Here is a 17,271-nt window from a genome sequence, read left to right as displayed (position 1 = left end):
CACTTTTCAAGCCCTTTCTTGCCCCCCTCTGGGACCTCTGTGTTCTTCTATTTTTCTTTTTTTTGTTGTTGTTGTTGTTTAATTTTACTTATTTGAAAGGTAGAGTTAGAGAGAGGGAGAGACAGAGAGAGAGAGGTCTTCCATCCGCTGGTCCATTCCCCAAACAGCTGCCAACAGCTGGGGCTGGGCTAGGCCAAGGCCAGGAGCCAGGAGCTTCCTCCAGGTCTCCCATGTGGGAGCAGGGGCCTAAGCACTTGGGCCACCCCCTGCTGACCTCGCAGCTGCACCAGCAGGTGGACACGAACCGGTGTCCATATATGATGCCCTGCTACACCACAGCACCGGCCCCCCTCTGCATTCTCAAATCCCATCTTCTCCCCAGCTCCCAGGAAACCACTCTGGCCGGACTGCCCGCCCCTCTGCAGTGACGCCTTTCTGTCTTCTGTTGAAGGCTCCTCATCCTCCACGCAGCTTGCAATGTCCACGCACCTCAGAGCTCTGCTGAAGGCCGCTGCCCAGAACACAGTCCCCACCACATGCTGATTTCACTTTTGACTTTGTGCAAAAGTCAACCCGAACACAACCATCCTACTTGTCACTGCAGTACAGCATTCCATAAACGCCTTACTGCACACCGGGCTTGTGCTGATTCTGCCCAGTTGTAAGGTAAAGTGTCCTGAGCTCGGTCAAGGTGGCTTGGCTAAGCCACGGTGTCAGGCTGGGTATGTGGCCTGGATGCACTTCTAACCTAGCCTGGGTTCACTGGGACACAGACCTAACGTAAGCCCAGGAGCACTGGCCCCGCTCTCTCCTAGGGATGATCTCAGCCAACGGTTTTCATTACCAACGACAGGGGATGACTCACTGATGTCTGGCTCCGTCCCTCCCTCTGACCTGCTTTAGCTCCTGTGAGGCCTGATGTTTACTAAACAGAGCTTGCACTCGGACAACCTGAAGGAGCCTCATCCCACCTCCCAGCCCTGTGCCCCCACCAGACACACGCCTCGAGGCTGCTCAGCTGTGTTCCCTGCCTCAGGGGAGGGTATCGGGATTCACTCAGGGGCCCAACATCCTCCTAGAATCCTGTCTCTCCTCACAGCCGATCAGCCACCAATCCTCTGGACTCTGCCACCGTGGCTGTCTGGATCCTCTTTCCTTAGCCTCTGTTCCACACCTACGATGGCAAGCTGGCCCCCGCCTCATTGCTTATAACCAGACTGCAACGAGGTGCTCAGCTTCACTCTTTGGGTCTGACCCTCCCTTGGGTGGCTTCCCACCGTCCTTTTGATAAGGGAGAAACTCTGGAAGTGGGATTAAAGAATGGTTGATTAGCTTCTCCAGTGCAAGGCAGAGTGGATTCTGGACCTAGAATTTCTGCATTCAAATTCTGGGTTCTGTTCTTTCTTTCTTTCTTTAAGAGACAGAGTTACAGCTAGAGAGAGGGAGGGACAGAAAGAGAGGCCTTCTATCCTCTGGTTCACTCCTGAAATGGCCACAACAGCCGCAGCTGGGCCGATTTGTAGCCAGGCACCAGTTTTTCTGGGTCTCCCACGTGGGTGCAGGGGCTCAAACACTTGGGCCATCTTCTGCTGCTTTCCCAGGCCATAGCAGGATCGGAAGTGGAGCAGCCAGGACTCGAACCGGTGCCATGTGGGATGCTGGCATTGCAGGTGGATACTTAACCTACTACACCACATTGCCGGCCCTGTGCGTTCTGCTCTTGCTAGTTGATGACCTTGAACAAGTAACTTAGCCATTTTGTACCTTGACGTTCTCTTCAGGAAAACGGGGATAACATTACCCACCTCTTAAGGTTGTTGTAAAAATGAAACAACTTACTATATGTAAGAATCTTAGAACAGGAACTGGTATTGTGGTGCAGTGGGTTAAGGTGCTGCCTGTGACACTGGTAGATGCCAGCTCTCCTTCCAATCTAGCTCCCCACTAATGCACCTGGAAAAACAATGGAAAATGACCAAGTGCTTAGGCCCCTGCACCCACCAGATGAAGCTCCTGGCTTTGGCCTGGCCCAGTCCTGGCCGTTGTAGCCACTTGGAGTGTGAACCAGCAAATGGAACACCTCTCTGTCTCTCTATGTAATTCTGCCTTTCAAATAAATAAATACATCTTAAAAAAAATAAAAAGAATCTTAGGGAGTGAGCCCTGTGGCACAGCGGGTTAAGCCTGGGTCTGCAATACCAGCATCACATATGGACACCAACTGGAGTCTTGTCTGCCCTACTTTCCATCCAGCTCCCTGCTAATGCACCTGGGAAAGCAACAGAGGAGGGCCCAAGCCCTTAGGCTCCTGCACCCACATGGAAGACCTGGAAGAAGCTCCTGGCTCCTGGCTTTGGCCTGGCCCAGTCCTGGTCATTGTGGCCATTTGGGGGGAGTGAACCAGTGGATGGAAGACCTCTCTCTGTCTCTCCTTATCTCGCCAGAACTCTGCCTTTCGAATAAATAAATAAATTTTTTTTAAGAAAAGTAATATTTAATTAAGTCAGAAACCTCCTGCCAGAGTGGCCTGGAGGGGAGCCCCAAGAGAGGCAAAATTCCAATAAATAAATCTTTAAAAAAAAAAAATAAGAATTGGGGCTAGCGGTGTGGCATAGCGGGTAAAGCCACCGCATGAAATGCCATTGCGGCCAATTGGGGAGTGAACCAGCAGATGGAAGACCTCTCTTTCTCTCTCTGCCTCTCCTCCTCTCTCTGTGTAACTCTGACTTTCAAATAAATAAATAAATCTTTAAAAAAAATCAAGCTTCTAAGGGCTGATGTTATGGCGCAGGGGTTAAGCCTCTTGCCTTCAGCACCAGCATCCCATATGGGCACCAGTTTGAGTCCCGGCTGCTCCACTTCCAATCCAGCTCTCTGGGAAAGCAGTAGGAGATGGCCCAAGTCCTTGGGCCCCTGCACCCATGTAGGAGACCTGGAAAAAAAAATGCTCCTGGCTTTGGATTGGCACAGCTCCGGCCATTGCCACCAACTGGGGAGTGAACCAGCGGATGGAAGACCTCTCTCTCTCTCTCTGTATAACTCTTTCAAATAAATAAATCTTAAAAAAAAAAAAAATCTTAGAACGGTACCAACTCCTAACACACATCTGTGTGTCAACCCTTATTCCTCGTTCTGTCCTTCTACCCTACACTCCAGCCAAACTTCGTTCTCTTCCTTCGGCCTTTCACATTCCTGCTCTCTGTCCACTGTTCTCTTTGCCAACTGGCTGCCTAAATCCAACTTCCAAGCCTTGCCTTGGGCATCACCTCTGGGGACCGCCCCACCCTCACAATATGGCAGAAGAGCAGACTCTGGGGGCTGGCACTTGGTTCAGGGATAAAGACACCACCAGGCCTGCATTCCATATGGAAGTCCCCAGGGCTCCTGCCTGCCTCAGCTTCCAATCCAGCTTCCTGCCAATGCACACCCCCGGGAGGCAGTCGCTGATGGCTTAAGTACTTGGGACCCTGCCACCACATGGGAGACCCAGATGGTGTTCCACGCTCTTGGCTTTGGCCTAGCCCAGCAGGCCCAGCTGTTGTGGGCATTTGGGGAGTGAGCAAGCAGACGGCAGACCGCTGTTTCTGTCTCTCTGTCTTTGAAATCAATGAAAAGAAAGAAAAAAGACTCCGGAGACATACAGAATTCAAACTCAATGCTCTGTGCTTGACCTCTGTGCACGCCTCAGTTTACGCCCCTGTAAAGTGGGACAGACGACAGCACCTACTTCAGGGGGTCACGGTGTGGACCGACCTCCCCAAGCTCCTAAAACGGAACTGCAGAGTCGTACCGGGTCAGTGCTCGGGTTATCAGCGCGATTCCTAAACTGGCTGCCGTGCGCACTTGCCCTGGTCCAACCCTCACCGATCCATAGGAACTGTCTTCCTGCTCCCGTCCTATGTCCAATTCCATGGAAATACTCTCTGAATGCAGCCCGCCCGGATATAACGGGGTAACCATCAGATGATCCCCAGCTCCTGGGCCCCACCTGGTCCCCACACCAGGTGTTCCCCACCAGACTCCAGGTCTGGGTTTCTCCCGCCCGGGGTTCGCTCCACTCCCCGCCCTCTCCCCAATCCCATCAGGACCCGGGCCCTGCGCCCGCCCGCAGGCCCAGGCCGCTGACCGATCCTGGAGCTGGAGGTCCGGTCGCTCCCGAGGCTCTTCATAGAAGCTGATTCCTGGGTGCGTGGCAAGGGCCCGCCACAGAAACTCCTGCGTGTAGGGCTCCAACGGCAGAGGGAAAGGCGGCACGCGCGTTTCCAGGCGGCTCCACAGCGCGGGCAGACACAGGCCATCGAGCCCCTCCAGGGCCACCTCGTCCAACAACGACTCCAAGGCGTCCATTGCCCCTTCACTTAGCAGCCCCCGCGGCGCCTGCGCACCGCGCCGCCAGGCGGCCTTTCCTAGCGCGCCTGCGCACAAGGATCGGCGTCCGCCGGAGGCGGGTCGCACCCGGGGATCTGAGGAGGCGTTCTAGCGCGCCTCCGTGACGTCACTCGCTTTGGAGGCGGGCTCAGCAGCGGCGCTCCACCGCCATTGGTCGGGTGCCCTGCAGTAACCAGGGGAACTGCAAACAGTGTAGGGGCCGCTTCCGGTTCGAGCACCCGGAACCGCCGCCTCTAGGGATGGACGGTGAGTGTCTAAGGGCCCCTCCGGGAGGGCGGGCAGTTACTCTTAAAACATTCCTGAGCCTTCTTCAGACAAGGGCCTAGGCCGTAGACTCCTGGACCGCCAATTCCTGACTCAAGATGGTCTCCGATCTGAGGGAAAGGGAGAGTTAGTGGTCCGGGTTGGGGAGAAGCGGCTGGGGGAGTGGTCAGCGGTACCGAACCTGTGGTCGTGTGGGAACCCAGGACTGGCCAGGGTCTCCGGAAAAGGAGAAGTAGAGGGCCGAGGAGGATCTTGCGTGTCCCAGGAGGTTGGAACTGTGGGATCTGGGAGTTGGGATAGAGATAAGCGTGATTGTGGGTAGGGAGAGCAGTCATCGTTGCTCCTGGGAAGGGACTTAGCACGGGAGTGTGCGGTCTAGTGTTAGCAACAGCCCACGAGTGCCTCTCTAAGCTTCCTAGCAGCCGTGTGAGGTCAGGGTTATCCCATTTTACAGCGAGGAAAACGGAGGCTCCCGGAAGTTCAGTAACTCCCTAAAGTCGGACAGCCAGCAAGCGGCAGAGTGAGCGGGGAACCCGGACACTGACTCTGGAGCTGGATCACGGAGTTTGAGGTGTGGCAGGGTTTTCAGGGGGCTCTTGAGTCCAGAGGCTAACAAACGCGAGTGTCTGCAAGGACGAGGCTCCTGGGCTGGTTTGGGGCTGTGAATCGGAAGCTGGTCAGGCAGCTTCCAAGCCAGTTGTAGGATGTTTCTCAAAATACCCAGTTGGCCCGCCCGTCTGAAGGCCAGAGGCGGCCTGTGGGCCACCATTCAGGGATTCTTGATTGGAATCACGGCCTTGACCATGGGAAGGAACCTGAATGTAAAGTACAGTGTTATCTGACTTCGCAGATAGATGGGCCCGACTCATGCCTTAGAGTGAGCGCTAGATCCTTTTTATGCCACTGCCCCTGGTTCTCTGGAATTTGTTCCTGAAGAAATTGCCTGCCTTTGATACACACTGAACACAGCCTGGAAGAGTGCTTTTAGTCGAACGTTCTGGCTTGAGCTGTCAAGATACCTTTGCCCTTTGCCCTTCAGAGGTGCTCTAGAATGTCTCTCACTAGTTTGCTCCTTGGAAGGGTCAACTCACTGTTGCTACCAAACAATACTTCTCAATCCTCCTGGCCTCAGAACACCTTTATGCTCCTGCCTCCAAAGGGCTTTGCTTATGTGTTTTACATCTGTGACATTTGCCATGTCAGAAATTGAAACAGAATCGCAACACGTTCATTTATGGCTTCACTTAAACAGGACAAAAATAAGCCTGTTACATCCAAATATAGATACTATCTTTAATGGACAAGTAGTTGCATTTCTGCTAAAAATTTAGTAAGAAGAATGACTTTTGTTTTCATTTTTAAGATTTATTTATTTGAGAGGCAGAGTTACAGACAGAGGGATAGAGAGAGATGGAGAGAGAGAAAGAGGGAGAGAGAGAGAGAGAGAGGACTTTTCCACCCACTGGTTCTTTCCCCCAAATGGTTGCAGCATCTGGAGCTGAGCCTATCCAAAGATTCTTCTGGGTCTCCCACTTGGGTGCAAGAGCCCAAGCACTTGGGCGATTTTCCGTTGATTTCCCAGGCCATTACCAAGGAGATGAGTCGCAAGTGGACGAGCTGGGACTCAAACCAGAGCCCATAGGGGATGCTGGCACCGCAGGCAAAGGCTTAACCTACTGCACCACAGTGCCACCCCTGACATTGTTTTGTATTTTCTCAAATCTCTGTGGTGTCTGGTTTAATAGTAAGGAGCTAGACTTGTGTCAGCTTCAGCGTCCCAACTGTTTTGTCATGCTATTTGGGCTGATACATATGAAGACATACATACGAAGAAATACACATTCATACGAAGAAGTACACAAGCACTTGAACACACACATCATAGATACATCATTGGACCAGGGAGGGGTATTTTTAATTGCCTTTTTAGGTAACTGTAGACATTCTTTGATACTATAACAGAACTTAGCAAGTGGCAGTTTGTTAAAGCTTAGTCACAATAGGATATCTAGACCCTTATCATTAAGCTTTTGTATTCTGTTCCATTAAAATTTACTGTTCTACCTTTCCCTTTGAATATTTTACTCATAGGATTTTTTAAAAAGACTTTATTTATTTATTTGAGAGGTAGAGTTATAGACAGTGAGAAAGGTCTTCCATCTGCTGGTTCACTCCCCAATTGGCCACAATGGCCAGAGCTGAGCTGATCCAAAGCCAGGAGCTTCTTCCAGGTCTCCCATGTGGGTGCAGAGACCCAAGGACTTGGGCCATTTTCTACTGCTTTCCTAGGCCATAGCAGAGAGCTGGATCAGAAGCGGAGCAGCCGGAACTAGAACCAGCACCCACATGGGATGCTGGCACTGCACTCAGAGGATTAACCTACTGTGCCACAGCGCTGACTCCCACTCATAGGATTTTATAACATAAACTATTGGTCACTGGAAAAATGTTGGTTCACTGAAGCATGCAAATCTTCCACATGTTAACTTTTGAAATGTCATTGCACGGAATCAAAAAGTCACACTTGTTAATATCATCACCTATCTCACTTTTTAAAATTTATTTATTTTTTATTTTATTTTATTTTTTTGACAGGCAGAGTGGACAGTGAGAGAGAGATAGAGAGAAAGGTCTTCCTTTGCCATTGGTTCACCCTCCAATGGCCGTCGCGGCTGGCGCACTGCGGCCGGCACACCACACTGATCCGATGGCAGGAGCCAGGTGCTTCTCCTGGTCTCCCATGGGGTGCAGGGCCTAAGGACTTGGGCCATCCTCCACTGCACTCCCGGGCCACAGCAGAGAGCTGGCCTGGAAAAGGGGCAACCGGGACAGAATCCGGTGCCCTGACTGGGACTAGAACCCCGTGTGCTGGCGCCGCAAGGAGGAGGATTAGCCTAGTGAGCCGCAGCGCCGGCCACCTTTCTCACTTTTTAAAAGAGTTTTTTAAGTATAGGGAAGCCGTTGAACTCCTGTGATGGAAACAAGTTTTCCACTTGAACAGTTTTGATTATTGACATAGATATTGTTGTTACCTTGAAGGGACAGACTCATTTGGTTCATATTTGAGAAAATGTCTGCCCCATGCCCAGCTGTGAGTGACTGTAATTTGTGTTAGTTGTTCATTCAAGGAAGAATGGCATTCCATACCGAAGGTGGTTAGTTCAGCTGGCAACTCAACCACAAGTCGGTTTTCTGGGATCAGCCATTATTCTTGGCTTGTAACAGAAATGCTTTATGTGTACTTCCCATGTCTTTATGCAGAATCTCATGGGCCATGGCTCAATAGAATCGTTGCTGTTTCCTGAGGACATTCTGAAATGAAAGTGATTTTTTTGTTTTTATTACGAGGTTGGGACAGTAAACAATATAATGGCTACAGGTATAGTTTGGCTGTGCTGCCTTGATTCAAGCTACAAGCAGTTCTAACCCAGGTTGGCTTGGCTTTGCTTAGAGAAGACGGATTAGAATTATGATGAGAGTAGTTTTCTCTTTGCATTCCTCTCCTCCTCCTAGGATCTGTGGAGCATGCTTTGAGAAACGTTGCTATACCAGGGAAGACCCAAGAAATTTGGTCTGTCCCTGACAAGGTAGAACTTGAAATTTAGATCTAAAGCAGGCTGCTTTAGTTGGTAATTTTGTGTGGCCCATGACTGATGTTATAAATGTCCAAATGGCCCTTGGTGGCAAGGGGTTCCTCAGCCCTGGAATAGACCATTTTCAAGAAGCCTGTCTTGTCTCTTTGTCGTCTCTGTACTCCCAGAATATGCCTTTGGCCTCATGGATGAATCTGTTGATTTTCAGATTGCTTACCAAGGGGAATAATTTATTCTAAGAAAGTATTTACCCTGAGATTAGCTATGACCTTCAAAGAAGCCCATTTTCTGTCCCTGTCTTTTTTAATTTTTGTAAAAAAAATGATTTTTAAAAGATTTTATTTATTTATTTGAGAGGCAGTTAGAGAGAAAGGGACAGATAGAGAGAGAGGTTTTTTTTTGTTTTTTTTTTGTTTTTTTGTTTTTTTAGAAAGATTTATTTATTTGGAAGTCAGAGTTACACAAAGAGAGAAGGAGAGGCAGAGAGAGAGAGAGAGAGAGGTCTTCCATTGCTGGTTTACTCCCCAGTTGGCTGCAATGACTGGAGCTGTGCCAAACCAAACCCAGGAGCTAGGAGCTTCTTCCAGGTCTCCCAAGAAGGTGTAGGGGCCCAAGGACTTGAGCCATCTTCCACTGCTTTCCCAGGCCATAGCAGAGAGCTGTATGGGAAGTGGAGCAGTCGGGACTCGAACTGGTGCCCATATGGGACCCATATGGGATGCCAGCCCTGCAGGCTGTGGCTTTACGCACTATGCCACAGCGCCGGCCCCTCCCAGTCTGTAAAATTGTGATTTATGCATAGTTGTATAGGCATGTATCTGTTGGGTAAAGTGAAGCAGGCCTTAAGGAACTGTGATTCTAGCCACCCAGAGAAGCTAACCCTGGCCCTCTTAGAAAGATGTTTACTTCCCAGACTGATGAAAGCCCCCCATGTCTAGCAGGTGTCCCCCATCCGGGTTATAGTTTGATTGATTCAGCATGCCCGGATCACTACAGCTTTCTAGGACATTCTCCCTGGCCCGTCGGATTTGACTTTGAGCAGCTCCCGCCTGTCTGTCTCGGTGACACGGTGTGTGATGCGCTGAGGTCTTAGGGGCCGTGCAGCCGTGGATTTGAATCCCAGACGTGTCCTTTGTCCTCTTGGAGCCTCAGTTTTGCTGTCAGTGAAATGGGATGATGAAGAAGACCCCGTTGTGTCATGTATTCAGTGAAGAGTGGATGAAAGAGTGTGCGGCCCCGTCTGGTGCATAAAAACACGGTTCTACATGGCAACGGGTACCGTGATTGTCTGCAGCTTTCCTCCGCCGTGCTCAGAGGAGACGGAGGCACTTCTGAGGAAGGTCTCTAGCAATTAGTGACCTTTGTCATTAGCTCACTCTTTGCTTAAGTCAAAACCCCGTGTTTGACATTTTTTTTAATTTACATAAAGGTAATTGGCAGGACTTGAGTATTTTTTCTGAAAATGCTCACCTTTGTGTTAAAGTCAGGTTTTCCCCTGTGCTTTTAAAGTATGAGATGGTTTAGGAGGAAAAAAAGAAGTACTCGGTCTTTGAGGAACATAATAATTAGACAGAAGTTCAGTGCATCCGTGTAATTAGGGAGGATTTTAAAGCTGTGCATTTGCTTTTGCTGGCCCCAGAGCAAATACTCAACACTTGCCTGTTTGTACTGTTCATTTGCTTAGCAAACTTTCTCAGAGAATTAATAATACCAACATGAAATTTCACCCGCCTTGTCCAAATAATCCCGAACTATCAAAAAGGCGCTGGGTGATTGGTGAGATTTGGCTGCAAGTCTGCTATCTGTGTGTCTGGCCTGTTCTGTCGTGTGTGGTATTTACCTGGGCTCCTGGTGAATTGTTTGTTTCTCTTGCTACTCAGAATAAACCAGGCAAAAACCAGACAGAATAAACCCCAGCAAGTATTCAGTAGGCCAAATAAATGTGCGTTCCGCATGGTCTGTGTGTCTGTCGTGTTGTCTTCATTGCTCCTGTCTGTCCATCTAATGCCTGTCTTTTCCTTGCGAAGTTTTTCAGTGTGCGTTCTGCCCCGCCACTTTAGCTTGCTGCTCGCTGGAACCTGGCACACTCTGTTTTGCTTGTTTTTCCCTGATGGCATTTGTTCTGTGACTGAATAGTGTTTCAGTGCCTTCTGCGCACTGGAATCCAGAGATGCAAAAATGAGTTAGCCGGAGTCCAGGGGAAGGGGAGATAGCAGCTCACTGTACTGTTCTTGGAACTTTTCTGTAGAGTGGATTTGTTTAAAGATACAAGTCTTTAAAAGTTTAGCCATGGGGCCAGGTGCTGTGGCATAATGGGTAAAGCCACTGCCTGCAGTGCTGGCATCCCATATGGGCACTGGTTCAAGTCCCAGCCACTCCCCTTCCAGTCCAGCTCCCTGCTAATGCACCTGGGAAAGCAGTAGAAGATGGCACAAGTGCCTGGGCCCCAGTACCCGCATGGGTAACCTGAAAGAAGCTCCTGGCTCCTGGCTTTTGACTGGTCCAGCTCTGGCTGTTGCAGCCATTTGGGGAGTGAACCAGCGGATGGAAGATTTCTCTCTGTTTCTCCGTCTCTCTGTAACTCTGACTTTCAAATGAATAAAGAAATCTTAAAAAAAAAAAAAAACAACTTTAACCTAAAAAATAGAGATGTAGCTAACTTGAACATGAACCCTTTATGTCAGAGATTGCAAAATAGTCATCCATGGAAGTGTTTCTTTGGCCCATGATGATTTTTTAAATTTTGATTTAATTTTTTAAATTAGTTGTCAACATTGAAACAGTGGCAGATTTCTCATAAGAATCTGATTATGAGGTTTTGTTGAAAATATCAGTAAAATCTGGGGCCAGCGCTGTGGCACAGTGGGTTAAAGCCCTAGCCTGCAGCGCTGGCATCCCATAAGGGTGCTTGTTTGAGTCCCAGCTGCTCCAAGCTCCTGGCTCCTGGCTTCGGATCAGCTCAGCTCTGGCCATTGCAGTCATTTGGGGAGTGGGCTTGTAGATGGAAGACTTCTCTCTCTGGCTGTACCTCTCTCTGTAATTCTGTCTTTCAAATAAATAAATAAATCTTTAAAAAGAAAATATCAGTAAAGTCTATTAACAGAGAGTCAGAATTCTGCCCGGTAGCCACTCCCTCATCACCAGAGCTGAGCAGAGAGCAGAGACTGCCCCCTTTAGAAGGCAGGCACCCTCTCCCAGCCCACGCAATGCCTCGATGGCCAGCTCCCTAGTCGCGACTCTGCCCTGCCTGGGCCTGCCGGCATTTGAAGTTACAAGCCTACTGTAGTGGCAACTTGCAGAACCTTGGAAGTCCCGCTGGGCCTCATTGTGTGCCACACTGTGCAAGGCTTGGTTTTTCTGGTCTGAAAGACAGACTATCACCACTGCCTGTAAGAACTTCAGAATCGGGTGGAAAAAGCCAGGCATAGATAACTACAGCCCAGCGTGGCAGTTCCTAGGAGATAATGTTTGTCAAGTCGCTTTATTTGTAAATAAAGTTGGATTGGGACACAGCTATATCCACTGGCATCCCGCGTCTATGGCTGTTTTCACGGCATGTTGGCCAAGGTGGCTGTGGTGACAGAGACCGTCCAGCCCACGGGACCAGAATGTTCGCTGGCTGGCCCTTTGCAGGATAAATCTGCTGACTGCTGCCGTAGAGAATGTGAGTTTCATTCTTGAAACAGCTCAGTATGGTACCGTGATTGTGCCCGTTTCACACCACACGGCTAGCTAGTGGATGCAGAGCCAGGGCTCCACCCAGATAAGTGTACACTCTGGAGTATGTCATCAAAGGCCAGCTTCTCACTCCCTGGAGGGTGTGCTCATGGGCATGGCTTGCCCCAGGGGCTGCTGAATGAACTCCTTGACTTGCCTTCTTGGCTCCTGCAGGGTCTGGCCCTGGGACCACTCCTCTGTTTCCAAGTAGGAGAGGCCTTACCAGGAGCAGTAGAGTTGGTTAGGAGGAGGAGCTTGGGGCTGTTTAGAGAGCACTTTATCAAAGAGTGAGAAAGTGCGGCTGCTGATGCCCCATGGGGTTTTGAACAGCCTGACCTTTGCAGTCTGAACACTTGCCCTGTGGACATAGCACCTTTCCCTGGAGACTGCTCTGGGGAAGCAGTTCCTCTTCAGCCTCCTCTTTAGATACCTGCTTCAAGCCCAGAGGCTTTATACCAGACTGCCCTGGGCCCAAAGGTATATCTTCCCAGATTCAGAAATAGTGATTATAAAAATCTGAACTCTTGTGTCTCCTGATAAACAAGTGCTTTGGCGAGTGGGCATTTAGTGTAGCAGTCAGGATGCTCATGTCCCATATCAGAGTACCTGAGTTTGATTCCTGGCTCCAGCTACCAATTCCAGCTTCCAGCTAATGCAGACTCTGGGAGGCAGCAGGTGATGGCTCAAGTAATTGGGTCCCTCCCACCCCCATGGGAGAACTGGATTGTGTTCCTGGCATCTGGGGAGTGAACCGGTAGGTGAGAGCTCTCTGTCCCCCTGCCTTTCAGAAAAGCAAACAAGAAAGCAGAATGCTGGCCCTGAATATGTCAGTAGCCATACTTCCTCATTCTTTGATAAAGTGCTCTCTAAACAGCTCCAGGCTCCTCCTCCTAAGCAGCTGGCCCTGCTGTGCCAGCATTGTCACCCAGACCGGATCCCCCAGGGCTGAACAGGGCTCACTCCTTTGACCTGGGAAACAGGCTGATGGTTTGACTCCTTGTGGCTCGTGGTGCCAGTCAGCAGGTGCTCACTTCCTGCATAAGCTTACTGGCTTCCCCATAGGCCCCTGAGGTTTCAGCCCTGCCTGAGTCTCCTCCGGAAGCCACTTCTTGAGCACACCAGATCCTTTCCCACCTCCACACCTTGCCCAGGCTGTGTTATCTGCAAGCTGGGTCCTTCCTTGAAGTCACTCCCCCCCCCCCCCCCCCCGGCTACAGATTGCAGTGACCTGCATCCCCTCCCCGACAGCAGGATCCCCTAGCTCCTCGAGCCTTTGTTGTTATGTCAAGAATTGGACTCCATGCCCTGTTCCCTCTTTGAGGGTCCGGGCCCACTCTTGTTCTTTTGTATGCCCGACATCTGGCACACAGCCTGGCACGTGTTCACTGGGTCAACATGGTAGCCAGGAAAGGGCTGTACCAGCTGGTCCCCTAGCACCTGGCTGGCCAGGCTCATGACAGCACACAGAAAAAAGGCCCACGATGGCTGGCGCTGCGGCTCAATAGGCTAATCTGCCTGTGGCACTGGCACCCTGGGTTCTAGTCCTGGTCGGGGCACCAGATTCTGTCCCGGTTGCTCCTCTTCCAGTCCAGCTCTCTGCTGTGGCCCGGGAGTGCAGTGGAGCATGGCCCAAGTGCTTGGGCCCTGCACCGGCATGGGAGACCAGGAGAAGCACCTGACTCTGCAGCAGCCATTGCGGGGGGGGGGGGGGGAGACAAACGGAAAAGGAAGACCGTTCTCTCTGTCTTTCTCTCTCACTGTCTACTCTGTCTGTCAAAAAAAAAAAAAAAAAAAAAAAAGGCCCACGCTTCTGGAGACCTTTGCTGCTCCCTTTGTCTCCAGTGGACAACCGGGGTCCCCTAGATACTGTCCTTTGAACACTTGGAACCTGTCCTAGTACCATAGTCTGGCCCAGCTGCCTTTACTGAACCCACAGCCTCTCCCCCTACTTTCCGGGAGGAATTCTTACCCTCCCCCTGTTTCCAATCCCCGTGAAGTTAACTTTCACTCCCAGCTCCTGCCTCATTTTGGAACCCGCTGTGACCTTGACCACCCTTAGCTGATGGATTCCCAGACTTAATCATCTCTTTCAGAGATGGGAAAGCTATGGGTGAATGCAATCTGGCAGGAAATTGCCCACCTGCAGAGACTACAGCGCTTTCCCAAACTCTCTGCACTTGCCATGCATTCTCTGTGTGTTCCCTCTTCTAACAGGCCCAGACTACCTAGATGTAGGAACGCACCCATGTCCTGTATTAGCGTACCTTGGTTTGATCCCAGCTTCCTGCTAACGCATACTCTGGGAGACAGCAGGCGGTGGCTCAAGCACTTGGGTCCCTGCCACCCTCATGGGAGACCCAAGTTGTGTTCCTGCCTCCTGGATTTTGGTCTTCACCCTGTAAAGGACTACTTGATAGTTATGGTCAGGCTCCCATTCTGGGGCCCCCAAGGTCTCTCAGAACCCTGAAGACCCCTGCAGGGATCACAATCACAATGTCGAGGCCTGCAGGGCCAGGTTGTATATGAATGACAGCCATGGAAGGGTTTTTGTCATTATGCTGCTTCTGTTGGTTTTCTTCCAACACCTAATATACTTTGCATATCTAGGAATATTTTTCAGTCTCATAAAGAAATCTGTTGTTTGCTCATTTCTTGAAGCATGTGGCCTCTTCCATTTTTTCATGTGTAATTAGAGAATGAAATGTGTCAATAGATACAAAGCCCTTAGGTTTGGGCCTGGCACAGTTAGTGTTAGCTGTGGTGATGGTGGTGATGATGGTGATGGTGACAGTGATGGTGGCGATGATGGTGATGGTGGTAATAGTAGTGATAATGGTGATGGTGACAATGATAGTGATGATGATGATGGTGGTGGTGGTAATGATGGTGACAATGATGGTGGTGATGATGGTGATGGTGATGGTGATGGTGGGACTCATTTGTGCTGAAGATGTGGACACATGGATCTTCACTTTCATCTTCTCTTTGGGGGGCACCTCTCAGACTTTCTGGTGAGTGGCACCCTGGACTTGACTTTGGTGGCAGGGAGACAACCAGAAGAGCTAGGGATCGGAATCAGAGAGCACCATGCCAGCTGGTGGGCTGCCATTCTCGGTTCCCTGTGACGGGCGCCAGGCAGGAAGGCAGGCCTTGCACTGCCAGATCTTTTGATTTCTCAAGAAAATCCAGATCTCCAGATTTTAAAATGTGAGATAGTCCAAGTTTTAAATGTTGGCTGAAAAAATAAAAAATTTTTTTTTGACATGGAGACCAGACAGATGTGTGTGGGCTGGATTCGTCAGTAAGGGACTTTGGAGCGAGTCTGAACACTGTCATGTGGCAGATGCAGAGGCTCAGGCCCAGGGGAGTTGAGTAGCTGCCCATGGGCAGCCTGGGCTGTGGACACAGGCCCTGATCAGTTTCAGTCGAGCGCCTTCCATGCTGTTCTCCCTCCTTCCCCCCTGCCTGTGCCTGTGCCTGTGCTGTGCAAGGCTCTGCCCCTGGCTTCCCTGCTCGTGGAAGTTTCATTTTTAGGCCTGAGGAAGGAAACTGAAAAACCAGGACAGCAGATGAGTTGATCCTTCTCTCCCTCTCTGCGGGCTTGCTGCCCAGCCCTAGCCCTCCTGGTGCTGGAGAGGAAAGGGCGGAGCTTGTGGATGGTTTGCGTTCTGACTCCTCTGCCCAGCTCTGTGGCCTCAGGGGTCAGTCATGCCATCTCTCAATGTCCAGGCCCTTCCACTGCAAGTGGAGGTTGTCAAAAGGAGCCTATGGGCGGCTGTAAGGATCACATGACTTCATCTGTCTGAGCCCTTGGAGGGGTACTGGCGCTCAGTAGGCACACAGTGAACATCGGCGGGGCAGGAACACATCTTTTCCCTTAGGATTCTGGGAGATCTCATGACTATTTCCCATATTACTCAAGGCAGTTTGACAGATCACTGTGTGTGTGTGGGGGGGCAAAAAGGCACTTTAATTTGTATCTGCGTACACATGGGGGCTACAGAAAGCTTGTGAGGAAATGGACCTAACGGAGAACGTGACTTTTCATGAAGCCCCTCGTCCACACCCATTTTCACAAACCCACAGTCCTCACTTGTATCCTGTGGGGAGCTGGGGTGGGTGGACGGGGCCGGTTTGGAGCGCGGCGCAGACATGGGTTTAGGTGCTTGTGTGATGGATACAGAAGCAGACGGAAATACATTTCCGCCTGGGAAGCAGTTGTCCCATAAGCCACTGACTCGATTACAGAAGTGTGACATTTACTTATCTTTACCGTTTCAAACAGAAAGAAATCAATACTTTCCAATTATCTCCAAGGGGGTGTTAGACTTCCTCTGTCATCTTTTGTTTCCGCATCCCAGAGGGAGCAGGGGGAAGGGGGCAGGAGGGCACGCTGTGAGAGAGCATGCAGGCTCTGTTGCAGCTCCTAGGCCCGCCCCTCGGCCCTTCCCACATCGTCCATTCAGAAACCCCACCATTCACCCGTTCGTGCCTGCACCTGTCCGAATACTCTTCCGGGTGTGGGCCATTCAGTGATGATAAATTCAGACAGCTGCCTCCGATTTTGCAGCACTGATATTTAGTGGGGGAGACAGACCACAGACACATTAATAGGAAAGAGATCAGATAAGTGCTGTGCAGAAGATGAAAGTCGGAAGGACGAGTTCACTGCAAGGAATCGAGTCCCTCTCAGCTCGGATCTGATTGCTGAGACCAAGGGAAGCGAGGGCTCTAGAACGAGGGAAAGGAGAAGGCCAGGGCCGGGAGGCGGGGAGGAATCTTGGGTGGAAGGGGCCGAAGATGGGCAGGTGGGGCTGCAGGAGCGTGCCCTCGAGGAAGGAGAGAAGTCTGGATGGTGCCCCGGCCAGGCCATGCTGAGCCTGGGCAGCCAGGGCAAGCTGTGTGGGTACTCTAGAGGGAAGCATTAGACAGTCAAGCCAGCAAGTGGTACGGTCTTATTTTGCTATGGCTGCTGGAGACCTACTAGGTGCCCAGTGAAAAATTCCAAGGAGGGATGCTAGGGGCTTGGAGCGGGAGAATGAACACCCTCAGGATATATTTTGGGAGCCCAAGTTGCCTAGAACTCACGGAGAGCCACTAATGGTTGTTTCTGGAAGAGGGGATGAGCAGCAGCTGAGCACCTGCGCTACGTAGAGCCCTGTTCTAAGTGTTTGACATGCGCTGTCTTAACCCAGACAGCAGACTCCAGTGTCGGGTCTAAGAGGACTCCCAGGCAGGGAATGAGTCCCCAGCCACACGATGTCTTCCCCAGGCTCTCATCCAATTACGAAGCCAGCCCAAGAATGCC

General features: G+C 50.8%; 2 protein-coding genes across 12 annotated transcripts in view; one reads left to right on the top strand and one right to left on the bottom strand.

Annotated features, from left to right (window-relative positions):
- The window catches only part of GTF3C1 (general transcription factor IIIC subunit 1), a 71,412-nt gene extending 66,926 nt beyond the window's left edge, over positions 1-4,486 (bottom strand). For all 3 annotated transcript variants that reach the window (XM_008257917.5, XM_008257918.5, XM_008257919.5), the window contains exon 1: positions 4,127-4,486. In XM_008257917.5, coding sequence (XP_008256139.3) covers positions 4,127-4,347 — 221 coding nt within the window. In that variant the 5' untranslated portion in view covers positions 4,348-4,486. The remainder of the gene's footprint in view (positions 1-4,126) is intronic.
- Positions 4,487-4,500: 14 nt separating this feature from the next.
- The window catches only part of KATNIP (katanin interacting protein), a 185,029-nt gene continuing 172,258 nt past the window's right edge, over positions 4,501-17,271 (top strand). For 3 of the 9 annotated variants that reach the window (XM_089320844.1, XM_089320843.1, XM_051847546.3), the window contains exon 1: positions 4,501-4,635. In XM_089320844.1, the coding sequence (XP_089176970.1) occupies positions 4,629-4,635 (7 nt within the window). In that variant the 5' untranslated portion in view covers positions 4,501-4,628. The remainder of the gene's footprint in view (positions 4,636-17,271) is intronic. The other 6 variants (XM_070065023.2, XM_070065022.2, XM_089320845.1 and 3 more) reach the window with 4 other exon arrangements.

The sequence above is a fragment of the Oryctolagus cuniculus genome, chromosome 19 (assembly GCF_051225735.1).
Source record: "Oryctolagus cuniculus isolate XC-2025 breed Fujian yellow rabbit chromosome 19, ASM5122573v1, whole genome shotgun sequence".
Taxonomy (NCBI): domain Eukaryota; kingdom Metazoa; phylum Chordata; class Mammalia; order Lagomorpha; family Leporidae; genus Oryctolagus; species Oryctolagus cuniculus.
Note: the sequence above shows the minus strand (reverse complement) of the source record. Positions and strands in the feature narration are given on the sequence as shown.